This window comes from Ornithorhynchus anatinus, chromosome X1 (assembly GCF_004115215.2).
Source record: "Ornithorhynchus anatinus isolate Pmale09 chromosome X1, mOrnAna1.pri.v4, whole genome shotgun sequence".
NCBI lineage: Eukaryota > Metazoa > Chordata > Mammalia > Monotremata > Ornithorhynchidae > Ornithorhynchus > Ornithorhynchus anatinus.
The window spans coordinates 51,288,627-51,303,196 of NC_041749.1; the positions used below are offsets into that span (position 1 = coordinate 51,288,627).

A 14,570-nucleotide genomic window follows, 5' to 3' on the forward strand; every position below is an offset into this window, starting at 1 on the left:
CCTAGAACTGAACCTTGAGGGACCCCCACAGTTAGGGGGTAGGAGGCAGGGGAAGAGCCCTCGAAAGAGACTGAGAATGAGCATCCAGAGAGATAGGAGAACCAGGAGAGGACAGTGTCAGTGAAGCCGAGGTTGGATAATCTTTCTAGGAGAAGGGGGTGGTTGATAGTGTCAAAGGCAACTGAGATATCAAGGAGGATGAAGATGGAGTTGAGGTCATTGAATTTAGCAAGAAGAAGATCACTGGTGACCTTTAAGATGGTGGTTTCTGTGGAGTGAAGGGGACAGAAGCCAGATTGGAGGGAGTCAAGGAGTGAATTGGAGGAGAGGAACTTAGATAGACAACTTGCTCAAGGAGTTCATAGAGGAAAGGTAAGAAGGAGATGGTGCGATAATTGGAGGGGAACCGTGGGGTCAAGGGAGGGTTTTTTTTTTAGGATAGGGAAGACATGGGAGTGCTTGAAAGCAGTGGGGAAGAAGCCATTGGAGAGCAAACAGTTGAAGAGGGCAGTTAAGGAGGGAAGAAGTGAAGGGGCAAATGTTTTGATAAGTTGTGAAGGAATGGGGTCATATGCACAGGTGGAGGGGCTGGATTTTGAAAGAAGGCAGGAGATCTCTTCAGACACTGCTGGAAAAGACGGGAGAGTTGAAGAAGGGGCAGGAGGGGGGAGGGATAGGGGAGATTTTAGGGAGATCATGCCTGACAGTGTAGGCAAGGGATGGGGGAGGCGGGGGATAAGGGGTTTGAAAAGGGAGTTAAGCATCTCGAACAACTGGCGAGGACAATGGGCATAGGTGTAATAAGGGTGGAGAAATAACGTTGCCAGGCTGAGGAGAGGGCAGAGTTAAATCACGTTTAAGGATAAACCTGAAGTGGACAAAGTCAGCCTGATATTTAGATTTCCACCAACAGTATTCTGCGGCTTGTGTACAAGAGTGAAGGAGGCAGACTGAGGCAGTGATCCAGGGCTGTGGGTTAGTGGTATGAGATGGACGAAGGCATGGGGAGTGAGTGAGTTGAATTCAGTAGAGAGGGTGGTTGAGAGCAACGATTTGGTCATCAAGGGAAGGTAGTTTGGGTGTGGAGGTTAAATGGGGCATGACAACTTGAGAGAATTGGATGGGTTCAAAAGGTCGGCAGTCTCTGTGGGGGATCAGCACAGATCTGTGGGGAGGAGGTGTGTGGGAGTGAAGGCAGATGAGGAGGTTTGGGGCTGATGGAGGGACTTCAGAGTTGGTGAGCATAGAGACTGTGCAGTGGCTAGAGATGATGAGATTGAGTGTGTGTCCAAGTTGGTGATTGGGTGAGCTGGGAGCTGGTGAGTAGGAGGTCAGTGGAGTTGTGGAATGATAGAAAACCGGAAGAGGAAGGTCATCAGGAACATCTAGGTGGAAACTGGAGTCCCCAAGGATCAATGAAAGAGAGAAGGAATGTAAAAAAAAAGGGATCAAAATAGTTTAAAAAGTTGGAGGAGGAGCCTATGGGGCGGTAGTTGACCATTACTAGAATCTGAAGTGGGCGAGGTGGGTTTCTGGGGAAGGGAAAGAAAGGGATGGGGGAGGTGGAATGGTGCGAAAGCAGCACTGGGGAGCGAGAAGGAAGCCAACACCTCCTCCTATCCCCATGAATCGGGGGTTGGGTTGGGGAGTGGGTGAAGATCAGGCTTCCCCTGAAGAGAGCAGCAGGGGAGACTGTGTCATGTGGGGAGGGCCAGGTTTCAGTGTGGGCGAGGAGGAGCAGTGATTGGATCAGGAACAAGTCAAGGATGAAGGGAAGCTTCCCCACGATGGAGCCGGGGTTCCACAGACCACACTTGGTTGAGGCTGTGGCTGGGGTATTTGGTGAAGGGGATGGCGCAAGGGGTGCAAGGGGTTGGATGGGAGTGAGTAGACAGGGGGAGGGGATTGAGGGTGACGCTGGGACAGGGATGGGGTGGGGACAGCGAAAGGGTTGGGTGGAGGAGGGGGAGGTGTAGTGGGAGGAGAGGACTGGGATGGGCTGATTGGTGGGCAGGGATCTAGGAGTCATGGTGGGGTTCAGTGCAGTTTAGCATTATAGGTGAGGTAATCCACCCAAGTCCTCTGATCCTTGTCCTTTCCAGTAGGCCATCTTTAATAATAATTCTAATAATAATAGTGGTATTTGTTAAGCGCTTACTATGTGCCAGGCACTGTACTAAGCACTGGGGTGGATATAAGCAAATCAGATTGGATACAATCCCTGTCCCTCATGGGGCTCACAGTTTCCATCCCCATTTTACAGATGAGGTAACTGAGTGACTTGCCCAAGGTCACACAGCAAACACATGGCAGAGCTGGTATTAGAACCCATGACCTTCTGACTCCCAGGCCTGTGTTCTATCCACTACACCATGGAGTGGTCTGTCTCTTGTCTCCAATTGACTGATGTGTGTCTCATAATAACAATAATAATAATAATGATCATGGTATTTGTTAAGTACCTGCTTTGTGCCAGGCACTGTACTATGTGCTGTGGTGGGTACAAGCAAATCAGGATAGACACAGTCCCTGACCCACATGGGGCTCACAGTCTCAAACCCCATTTCACAGATGAGGTAAAACTGAGGTCCAGAGAAGTGAAGTGACTTGCCCAAGGTCACACAGCAGACAAGTGGTGGAGCCGGGATTAGAACCCACAACCTTCTGACTCCCAGGCTCTATCCACTAGGCCTTGCTGCTTCACTTGTCTCCAGTTGACAGGTAAGTGTCTGTGCCACTGGGTTCCCCACAGGGATGTGAGCTTATCACAGTTTGGGAATAAATTACTAGGCCCCCATAGAAAATAACAGGTACGAGAAGAGTTTTAAGACTAGGACAGATGCCTACCTGTCAGGGACTTTTAGATGCAGTGATCCTTTCTCGCCTGATGAGTCTATGGCTCCTGGGGGAAGAGCATTCTGGAGTACTTTGCCATCACTCTAAATGTTAATCTGCCCTGCCCAAGCCAACAGCCAATCACAGCCTGTTTCAAAACTGCTCCACTGGCCTAGTTGAGTGAAATAATTAATGAATTGTGCTCATCCAAATCTGTTTTCAGGTTTCTGCCCTCAACCATGGCACCCTGCTCAGGAATCAGTCCACTGCTGTAATATGCCAAGCAGCTCACTTAGGATGTCCTGCGAAGCAAAATGCTTCTCACTAGAGAGGAGGAAACCCTTGCCTTGGATGTTACCCAGACTAAGAGGCATCTCCATGTCAAAGGTAACACCATCTGCATTTCAATTCACTTGCTTGCCTGTGCTCCATTTAAATCTGCATTCTAGTAGAGCTCTCTCATTGCCCCAAAAGCATGACATCATAAATTTTGTTTGGATGGTTTCAAAGGGATGACTGGAGGAGAAAGAGAAGCAAGAGAACTACTTCAATAAGGCACCGAACCAGGAGGTTTGCTCAGGAGGTCAAGGTCACTCACCACATTCTCTGAGCCCCCTGTCCCGTTGGCTAGCTGGCACTCTTCTGCATGGCCATTACAGAAGCAACTCCCACGGACAATCAGGTCATAGATGGCATAGTGGGTGAATCTCTGAGGCTTCTCCAGCAGCCTCCCTGCCTGGCAGGGGCAATCCTGCCTTTTCAGGAGCAGGAGACGTAAATTGGTGAGTTTCAGTAAGTCTAGGGCTTCTGGGCCGTAGGGGTCTTCAATCCGACTGGCTGGAGTTAAGGCCGGTAGATAACCTGGGAAACCAATACAGAACTAAGATGATTAGTCACCATTTTCATAGTTCATTTCTTCTGAGGGTCTTAAAGTCCTTGATCAATATTAACTAAGCTTCACGCACTGAAAGATCTAAGCAGAGAATATTTATTTCTCAGTTTGATTCTGTGCATTCATTCATTCAATAGTATTTATTGAGCGCTTACTACGTGCGGAGCACTGTACTAAGCTCTTGGAATGTACAATTCGGCAACAGACAGAGACAAATCCCTGCCCATTGACGTGCATGAAACAACTGATGAAACTGCCTTTGTTTTCCTGGTTGAAAAATGGGCCAGAAAACCATCCACCATCTTATCTTGCCCAGTTGATTGTGGGGGATTATTAATCCTTCTTGATTGAGTAGAATATAAGGCTACCAGCTTTCCTAAATAGTCAACTCACCCTGAGGAAGTAAATGGAAGAGATAGGGCCTAAGGCTCAGGAGTCTCAAAAGGAGGAAACACACCTCCTTGTCTTCCACTCCCTAGCATCGAAAAATAGAGATTCCAGCTAAGAATGGTTTCCTCTCCAGAAGTAGCACTGTTTCTCAAGTCTGAGGTTTTGGGGACCAAATAGCCTCAGCCAAGCAGTCTGCACAGTGAAGGCACTAAGAAAAACAGCAGGACCGGGAGCATAGGAAGGGAATGAAAATGTGAGCAGGGCCCTGTTCTCTGAACTTGCTTTGGGGGCTTAAGTGTTAATGATATCCACTTGCAACACCTTGAGAGTTAAGACCCCAAAGGATCACTTGTCCCACAGATAGCAAAAGCAGGATGCCTATTTTAGGACGGCAAAGGATAGCTGTGAATGGCTTTCCCTACACTGACTCCCGATGGAGAAACAATCCTTTCCTTTAATGATGGTTCTTACTTCCATTTTCAGAGGTGACCCATTGCCTGGTCAGGTCTCCCAGAACCTGGGGATTGCCTTTTTGTAGAATGCCGTGTTAAAGGAAACTCAAAATTTAGCGCTCACACCATGCCTAACGCCGTGTGCGCCAAAACCGAGACCGTGTCAGGCTGTAGGCAGACGCGTGTGGTCGGAAGAACATTCCCTGATTTTTGTTGCCACGGTCTACTCAGATGGCACAGTGAAAACATGCATCCTGGACCAACTGAATGCATTTTAGTTCAGGTCACTGAATGCCATGTTAGTTGAGGGAACGGGCTCAGTCTCTGGTGTCATCTCCTGTTGGACCTTTATTCTGAAGTAAGGCGAAGCATGGATTGAATTAGTGTGCCCTCCACGCCAATGCACCGGAGGGCAGGCCACATTAGTTCCCAGGCTTAGGTCCCCTTTATGGATGTGCTAGCTCCAATTTGAAATCTATTTTCTCATTTGGCAGAATTTTGCCATCATAGCATAGGTACTTGCCCTAGAGGTTCTCTGGCCCCGGCATTATGAGAGGTGACAGTCTCTGTCAGTCTGACTCTATCAGTCGAGTCAAAGCTTTGTTCCATAGGGCTTCCCTCGCTCTCTTTTGCTCTGCATTTTTTCGATTGGACAGGCAAGTTAAAATACTTGCTGTGTATAAAATATTTCTTCCATTACTTTTTTTGTTACGAGGGGTCAGAAGAGAGGTGGTTGTTGGTGTCTGCTGATGTTCGGTAGATAATTCTATTGTAGGCTGCACTGTGCCCCTGTCACATATGCAAGATCAAATCCATCTGAAAAAGCCCCTGGTGAAATTTCCTGACTCAGTCACAAACTCTCACCTAGGGACTCCAGCCCATCTGCCGGTCCCTGTGCTGCTTTGGAGGGGGTTGATCTTTGTTTCCTCCTTCCTCCCAAACTAGGGCAGTCACGTACGGCATGGTGAATGGCCCTAGCGAGGCCGCCAAGGTGCTCGCATTCCCCCAGCCAAGGGAGCCATGAGCAAATAGCTCCGGCTGGTTAGTCCAGCTGTCCACATTCCCCGGATCAATGGACCCGTGAGCAAATGTTCAGTGCAGGTGCCTACATTCCCCGAATCAATGGAGCCATGAGGAAGGGTCCCCATCCATTCAGTCCAACCAAGCCCCCACATTCCCCTGGTCATCGGAGCCATGAATCAACCACTCAGGCTATTCAATCGAGTTGCTCCATTTTTTTTGGTTGATGAAACCCTGTGTTTCGGGATCAGGGTATTCACTCCGGGCTTCCTTCTTCAACTGAGTCACAGGCCCAAAGCCCTCCCTGCAAGTACAATATACTAGATCCCCGACACCAGCTTTGGTCCTTTTAGTCACCATCCAGAAATTCCACCAGCCACTGACCTCATCTTAACCTCCTCCATCCACTTTGTTCTCTGGCCACTGGGCTACAGAATAATCACTGGCCTGGGGTAAACCATCCCCTCATAACTTTACAGACTTCTGAATGCCGGCCACCTTGTCTTCCATGCCAATGCAAACTTGCTCCAGGCAGCAGATGGCAAGCCGCAGAATGCAAATCAACTTGAACCCAGACATAGTAAAGCTGTCTTCTCTTGGTCCAATCAAATTTTCCCAGAGAGGAAAACTGACACTCCCCCAAAATAAGTTAGTTCTTCTGAAGACCTCAGGGAACAAAAACGCAAACATTATGGGAAAATGTGGGTATTTAATCAATACTTTAGGATGATATGAAAAGCAGAATAGATATAGATTGTCAACCGTCAGAATACTATAGACATGTATATATGTATATAGATATATATATATATAGAGAGAGAGAGAGAAAAAGAGAGAGACAGAGTTAAATGCATCATTCTCCCTACCAGCTGTCTCTCAATGCATACCATTTAGCATCAGGGGACTGACAAGAGAGTGCGGATGGCTTGGTGCAAACCATCACCACGACACAAAAACAATTTAAACACATGTCAGGGCTGGCAGGAGGCTATGCTTCTGTTTTCTTAATCATTAGTGCTTGAGCAAGAGCACACAGGATGGCAAAGGGCCAGAAAAGATGCAGACTGTAGTTTCTGGGCACAGTGTCTAAGTGATTCTCAGTGTGACATTAACACCTATTATCTCACCATCAGTAGCATTGTCTTTGAACCTAAGGACTGCTCTCTAGGTAGGAATGTGTGCATATGTGTGTGTGTGCATATAAATATGTATATATACATATGTGTATAAATATATATGTGTGCAGGTGTGTGTGTGCTGTATGCATGTAAATATATGCATATATGTGTGTGAGTGTGTGTGAATGTATATGATTTTTATGTATACATGTGCATATATGTATGGATATGTCTGATATACCAGAGACTTCCCTCCATAACTGCAGGGAATAGAATCAGCTTGATTCTCCCCTCCAGATTGGGATGCATGTGTTCCTAGATTCTCCCCTCCACTCCGGTTGTGCCTAGGTGAAAGGAAGAATGAAGGCTTGTTTCCATCTGGGCACGAGAGACCTTGACCTCCCGAAAGAACTTCCTGCGTTGAAACAAGACCTCGGCCTTTGACTAGGAAGACTCAAGAAAGTGCAGGTGCCAGTTTCTTTACTAGGACTACTCACCTCCCCTCTGGTGCAGGGCACTGCATCCGAATACCTCGAAGTGCAGGTTGAGCCTTCATCAGTGAGATCGTCCTGGAGCCCGAAAGCGGCAGTACAGTTAATGGCAAAATATTTGTAAGGCCGCCAGGTCTGCCCATGGTCCTGGGATCGCTCCAGTATCGTGGCAGCTGGCTGAGGGGACTTGAAGACCACAATGACATGGGTCAAGTAGAACTCAGTCTCTAAATCCAGCTGAATCTCCTCCCGGTGGACACCCTGGGCTGACTGCCACCAGGTACCGGGATGAACAAAGAAGTCGTCGGTCATATCAGGCGGCGGGTGGGCGTTGTCAGGCTGCTGAGCATTGCACTTGGTGCACCTGGGCTGGCCACAGCCTGGAAGGGTGGGCAGGGGAGCCGGTTCATGTAAGTAAGAGCAGTACAGTTCAGTGGCATTCTGCCCGCAGGTGGTTAGCGTAACGGGGGTCCGGCCGGTGGCCAGGTTTGCCACGGGAGGATTGCACGCGTGGCCATCGCAGCTGAAGGGGGCCAGTCTCCCTGGATCTGCAACAGACATTCACCCCCCGCCCCATCCCGAATAGGAGTTTAATAATAATAATAATAATAATAATGATAAAAGAAAAGGTCTCAGGTTCTTCTTTACCCCCTCCCTCCACCCGACCGCTGCAGACCCACTAGGTGGTCGCCAACCCAGGGGATTGAATTGCCAGCAGCAGTCAGCTTTCTGCTCTTATTCCAAACCAGAGGAAACTGATCTTTGGAATGTGGCTCAACCCCTAACCATAAACCTGGGAAGAGATTGAAAGAAGCTCCTCCCAGTAAAGCTAAAGACCGGAGAAACCCAGGTAGGCAGCTATCATTTGGCTAAGCCACCTCATTGCATATGTTTAATTATCCTGTTATTGGGCAGGGATTGTCTCTATCTGTTGCTGAACTGTCCATTCCAGGTGCTTAGTACAGTGCTCTGCACATAGTAAGCGCTCAATAAATACTACTGAATGAATCCTGTTATGCTTAGAAGGCCAGTTCCCAGAGGGCAAGGATCGTGTCTCTCTAAATGGTGAGTGCAGAGCAACTGGTCCACCTTAGTAAAACTTGATAATCACTGGTAATAACCATAACCAGGGATAGAGCACAAAGTAAGCACTTAAATATTATTATTATTATTATTATTAGGTGGGTAATGAAAGAGGGATGAGAAGTCTAATGCCCAGAAACACACAGTTCCAGGACCGTCTGACACCATCAGTGTGGAGATGACAAATGGTAATATTGGCAGATAATACTACTAATGATAATAATAGTATTTGCTAAGGTCGCAATTGAAACAATTTGAAGAACAGTGTGGCCTAGTGGATACAGCACAGGCCTGAGAGTCAGAAGGATCTGGGTTCTAATCATGGCTCTGCCACTTGTCTGCTCTGTGACCTTGGGCAAGTCACTTCACTTCTCTGTGCCTCAGTTCCCTCATTTGTAAAATGGGGATTGAGACTGTGACTGTGAGGTTGAGATTGTGAGCCCCACGTGGGACATGAGGCCGTCGGCCTCAACTCCGTTGCCGAAATATACATTCCAAGCACTTAGTACAGTGCTCTACACACAGGAAGCGCTCAATAAATATGATCGAATGAATGAATGACAGGGACTGCTGGTATCCTGATTTGCTGGTATCCACTCTGGCGCTCAGTACAATGCCCGGCACATAGTAAGCGCTTAAGTTCTATCAATAAAGAAGAAGGGACTGAGAATCAGGCAATCTGAGTTCTAATCCTGCCTGCTGTATGACCTCGGACAAGTCAGTGCCTCGGTTTCCTCACCTGTAAAATGGGGATTAAAAACTTGTCTACCCTCCCCCACTTAGAATGTGAGCCCTCTGTGGAACATGGACTTGGACTTGGATAATCTGATTATCCTGTATTTACATCCCAGTGCTTAGTACAGCGTTTAGCAAATACCATTTTAAAAAGCACATAATTTTTATGATACTATTAATAATAATAATGATGATGGTATTTGTTAAGCATTTACTATGTGCCAAGTGCTGTTCTAAGCGCTGGGGTAGATACAAGGTGATCAGGTTGTCCCATGTGGGGCTCACAGTTTTAATCCCCATTTTGCAGATGAGGTCACTGAGGCACAGAGAAGTTAAGTGACTTGCCCAAAGGCACACAGCAGAGCTGGGATTCAAACCCACGACCTCTGACCCACTAAGCCACACTGCGTTATTGCATAATGGTGTCTTTCTGGATTCTTGGTTAGAGAAGTCACCCTGTATCTTACGGACACCTTAAGAGCTGTGCTGGTGTTCTCCCTCCTGTTTCAAATCCCCAAATCCCTATACCTTTCAATACCGGGCACTGTTATCAGCAAAAAACCTATGTCTTCATCTAGAGAGAAGGAAGGAGGGCAGGATAGACTGGGTGGGGGAACCCCAAAGGAAATTAAGATGTTGCTTTGGTTCCCAATTTTATCATTAACCGAAGCGTGTTAAGGCTATGTAAAAGGGATGTTAATGGGCACTTCATTTTGGCCACTAGCATCACTATAAATCAAAGTGATTTAATTTTACAGTCCTGAGGTCACATGAGCATGCTTGCAAAAATAACACGAGTGGGGTGTCAGAAACCATCTTAATAACTGGAAAAAGAACTGTTAGTTCAGGAAGTATGGAAAGTTAGCAACCAAATACCCTAGGGCTGCTTAGCAGAGTTTGAGAGAGCCTACTTAAGGAATGACGATCATTTAGCTCCATTCAATTATATTTATTGGCCGCTTACACCCTCCCCACTCAGGCTCTTCCATTATTGCATATTTGTCCATTTATGCCTTCTTGATTTCCCATTAGATTGCATGCCCCTCTAGGGCAGGGATTACATCTTATACGTCTGTGTGTTCCCCAGATCCTTATGGTGCTCTGCACACATTAGGTGATCAATGAACTGTGTGGCTGATGATATTGATGATCAGTGAGATTTGATTGGCCACAACCTCCTTCAAGATTTCCTATGGCTCAGGGAGGGTGAGGTGATGGTTTTTTTTAATTGTACCACTTTCCCGCCGGCCTTCCCTCCTCCCCACTGTCATGTTGCTAGCTCCCACGCCTCTCCCTGAGCAGGAACCGGGGGAAGCTGGTGGAGGATGGAGACTTCATCCCAACCCGAAATTGCCAGAAGACCCCACCCATGTGGTCCCATTATACTCATCTGACTCGGGGCCCTTACGGCCTCACAAATTAAGGGCCAAAAGCCACCAAATGCTCAGCTTGCCTGACCGGCTGTATCCATCTGACCTTTATCCATGCTGCCTTCCCTACTAGGGTTTAGAAAAGTCAATCCCAATCCTGAAGGGCTACCAAGCCAAACTCTGGCCCTGCCTCATACCCAAGCTTGATCTTTACTTAGTAGTAATAGTGGGAATAATAGCTCGAGAATTTTTTCCCCACTGCTGCTTGGCCCATGTTAAAAATGATGGTTTTGCATTGGAAAGAAGCAAATTAAAACCCCACTCATTGCTTAGTGAACACTGTTACTATTACTGCTCCCCTCCCGACCCCTCACTAGTGTGGCTAACCACCCCGGCAGCTTGCCCTACCATATAAACCTCTGAGTCTTTGCAGAGCGTGGGTCAGATAGGTTGAGAAAAATGAGCTATGAACAGGGATGCATATTGGTCTTTGCTTCTCCTTAATCTGTAGGCACAGAATTATGCCACCTCCTAGCACCAGGTCAGTGATTATCAGGATCATATTTGTTGGAGAGAAATTATTTTTATTTTCCATCCCTTGGGTGCAAAGTAACAGTCAATTTCATGAAGCAGGGAGAGCCAGGCTGGCCCTGGGCTTCAAGATGTCAGAAAGGTTATCTGTCTCACCAGTTAATGCAAGGACATCGATACCCACTTCCTGTCTGGACTTTTGTGTCATTAGGCGAAGGCAGGGGAAACAAACTGCAAATGAGTGAGTGAAGGGAGGGAACAGGTGGGGGGGGCGGGGGGAGACTGAGATCAATGGAGGTGAATGAGCCAGAGAGATGGGGAAAGAAAATTAGAGAGTGCATAGGCCAGCTGGGATGGAATTGATTAGTGGTCACAGATGGCTAACTCTTGACCACTTAGCTCTTCCCTGGTGAGTCTCACAATGGCTGGGATGGGGCAGAGCAAGGGAGACAAGCAGCTGGAGCTTTTCTGTGTGCCAGGAGAGACTGACTCACTGAATATTTCATGAAGGGTTGAACAATGGGAATTCAGTGTGCAGTTCTCTGCCCTGGAGGGTGCGTGTTGTTGAGATTGATTAACTTTGGTTCCCGAGATGGCTAACTCTGCCCTAAAACTTCAGTATTTCTTCACTTTTACCTCCCCTTCCCTGGGCCAGGTCATTTTTTTTAATGGTAGTTGTTAAGCACTTATGTGTCAGGCACTGTACTAAGCGCTAGGATAGATACAAGATAATCGAGTTGGATACACTCCCTATCCCACATATTCATTCATTCATTCATTCAATAGTATTTATTGAGCGCTTACTATGTGCAGAGCACTGTACTAAGCGCTTGGGATGAACAAGTCGGTAACAGATAGAGACAGTCCCTGCCGTTTGACGGGCTTACAGTCTAATCGGGGGAGACGGACAGACAAGAACAATGGCAATAAATAGAGTCAAGGGGAAGAACATCTCGTAAAAACAATGGCAACTAAATAGAATCAAGGCGATGTACAATTCATTAACAAAATAAATAGGGTAACGAAAATATATACAGTTGAGCGGACGAGTACAGTGCTGTGGGGATGGGAAGGGAGAGGTGGAGGAGCAGAGGGAAAAGGGGAAAAGAGGGTTAAGCTGCGGAGAGGTAAAGGGGGGATGGCAGAGGGAGTAGAGGGAGAAGAGGAGCTCAGTCTGGGAACGCCTCTTGGAGGAGGTGAGTTTTAAGTAGGGTTTTGAAGAGGGAAAGAGAATCAGTTTCACATAGGACTCCCAGTCTTCATCCTTCATCAGATGAGGTAACTGAGGCACAGAAAAGTTAAGCAACTCGTCCAAGGGCACACAGCAGAAAAGCAGCAGAGCCGGAATTAGAACTCAGAACCTCTGACTCCAGGCTTTTGCTCTTTCTGCTAGGCCAAGCTGCTTCTCATGAAATGGTTAGGAAATGGAGTTGTCGAATACTATGTTCTTCTCAACCCTCTTGCTCTCCCCTCTCTTCCCATCCCTATTCAAGGTTCCAGGTGGCTAAGCTGCCTAGGATAATAACAAAATAATTTCTAGTACCTTAGGCAGATAGAGTTATCAGGGATCTTTGTTGCATTCCAAAGACTGTGAGCCCGTTATCGGGCAGGGATTGTCTCTATCTGTTGCTGAATTGTACACTCCAAGCACTTAGTACAGTGTTCTGCACATAGTAAGTGCTCAATAAATACTATTGAATGAATGAATGAAAGCCTGGAAATGTAGATTTTAAGATGAAGGAAGGTAGAACTCACAATGTTGTGTTTCTGCCTTTCTCTTTTAGAATCTTGGGTGCATGCAGTTTATGATTCAAATCAAATTTGAGGTGCAACTTTGAATATTTTGCATATGCAGTGCAAGCTGCATTCCAAATGCAAGCAAATTGCCCCAACCACTCCTCCATTTTCCTCCAGGACTCCAGCTTCTGTCTCCTAGTCCCTGCCCTGATGGATTGTATTAATCTGGCCTCTAATTTTGGAAGGCAGCACAGCCCTAGAAGAAGCATGGAGCCGAGAGTCCAGATGCCTGGTCATTGGCCTGCTGTGTAACCTTGGCCAATCCAGTTACCCTCTCAGGGGCACTGTTTGTGATCTAATAGCCTCTATCTCCCTCAGCACTTAGCACATAGTATTTATTCATTCGATAATATTTACTGAGTGTTTACTGTGTTCAGAGCACTGTACTAAATGCTTGGAAAGTACAATTCAGCAATAAAGTGAGACAATCCCTGCCCACAATGGGCTTACAGTCTAGAATGAGGGAGACAGACATCAAAACAAGTAAACAGGTATCAATAGAAATAAATAGAATTATAGATATGTACATATATACACAAGTGCTGTGGGGAGGGGAGAGGGGGTAGAGCAAAGGGAGCCAGTCAGGACAACGCAGAGGGGAGGCGGGGCTGAGGAAAAGGGGGGCATAGTCTGGAAGGCCTCTTAGAGGAAGTAGGGCTTTGAAGGGGGGGAAGTGTGATTGGCGGATCTGAGAAGGGAGGGCGTTCCAGGCCACAGATAAAATGTGGGCCAGGGGTTGACGGAGGGACAGGTGAGAATGAGGCACAGTGAGAAGGTTAGCACCAGAGGAGCCGAGTGTGTGGGCTGGGCTGTAGAAGGAGACAAGGGAGATGAGTTAAGAGGGGCCACGGTGATGGAGAGCTTTGAAGTTCTCATGGTGAGGAGTTTTTGTGTGATATGGAGGTTGATATGGAACCACTGGAGATTTTTGAGGAGGGGGGTGACATGCCCAGAACGTTTCTGTAGAAAGATAATCTGGGCAGCAGAGTGAAGTATGGACTCAAGTGGGGAGAGACAGGAGGTTGGGTGGCCAGAAAGGAGGCTGATGCTGTAATCCAGGCAGGATAGGATGAGTGATTTGGATGGAGAAGATAGGGCAGATCTTGGGGATGTTGTGAAGGTGAGACCAGCAGGCTTTGGTGACGGATTGGATATGTGGGGTTAATGAGAGAGCAGAGTCAAGGATGACACCAAGGTTGCGGGCTTGTAAAATGGGAAGGATGGCTGTGCTGTCCACAGTGATGGGAAAGTCAGGGAGAGGACAGGGTTTGGGAGGGAAGATAAGGAGCTCTGTTTTGGACATGTTGAGTTATAGATGGCAGGAGGACATCCAAGTAGAGATGTCCTGAAGGCAGGAGGAGATGAGAGCCTGGAAGGAGGGAGAGAGAACAGGGGAGGAGGTATAGATTTGGGTGTCAACTGCATAGAGGTGATAACTGAAGCCATGGGAGCGAATGAGTTCTCCAAGGGAGTGAGCGTAGATGGAGAATAGAAGGGGACCAAGAACTGACCCTTGAGGGACCCCTACAGTTAGGGGATGGCGGGGGGAGGAGGAGCCCATGACGGAGACTGAGAATGAATGTAAGTAAGGGCCTTAATTCTAGATCCCAACCTTGATGTCAGCTCAGAGAATAACAAGCATTCCAACCAAAGCAGCCATAATGACAAGTGAGCTCCCTTCTGACCGCTCCAGATAAGAGCAGTTCAATGTTGCCGTGGCCATGGGGTGGGAATAAGGTAAACAGAAATCCCACATTAGGCAGAACAGTAATGCTTCTCAGGATCGTGACCCAGCATTCAAAAAGCCTAAGGTGGGATCCATTAGGAGTTCCACTGTAGGCCAGGGCAGTGATGGC

At 47.4% G+C, this 14,570-nt stretch overlaps 1 protein-coding gene across 1 annotated transcript in view; it reads right to left on the reverse strand.

The window, feature by feature from the left end:
- Positions 1-14,570, reverse strand: part of LOC100090531 (netrin-4-like) — a 79,723-nt gene that overhangs the window by 52,454 nt on the left and 12,699 nt on the right. The window contains exons 2-5 of the mRNA XM_039910261.1: positions 7,107-7,746; positions 6,067-6,184; positions 4,121-4,202; positions 3,434-3,696 (exon numbers count right to left, since the gene is read on the reverse strand). Coding sequence (XP_039766195.1) covers positions 3,434-3,696; positions 4,121-4,202; positions 6,067-6,184; positions 7,107-7,746 — 1,103 coding nt within the window. The remainder of the gene's footprint in view (positions 1-3,433; positions 3,697-4,120; positions 4,203-6,066; positions 6,185-7,106; positions 7,747-14,570) is intronic.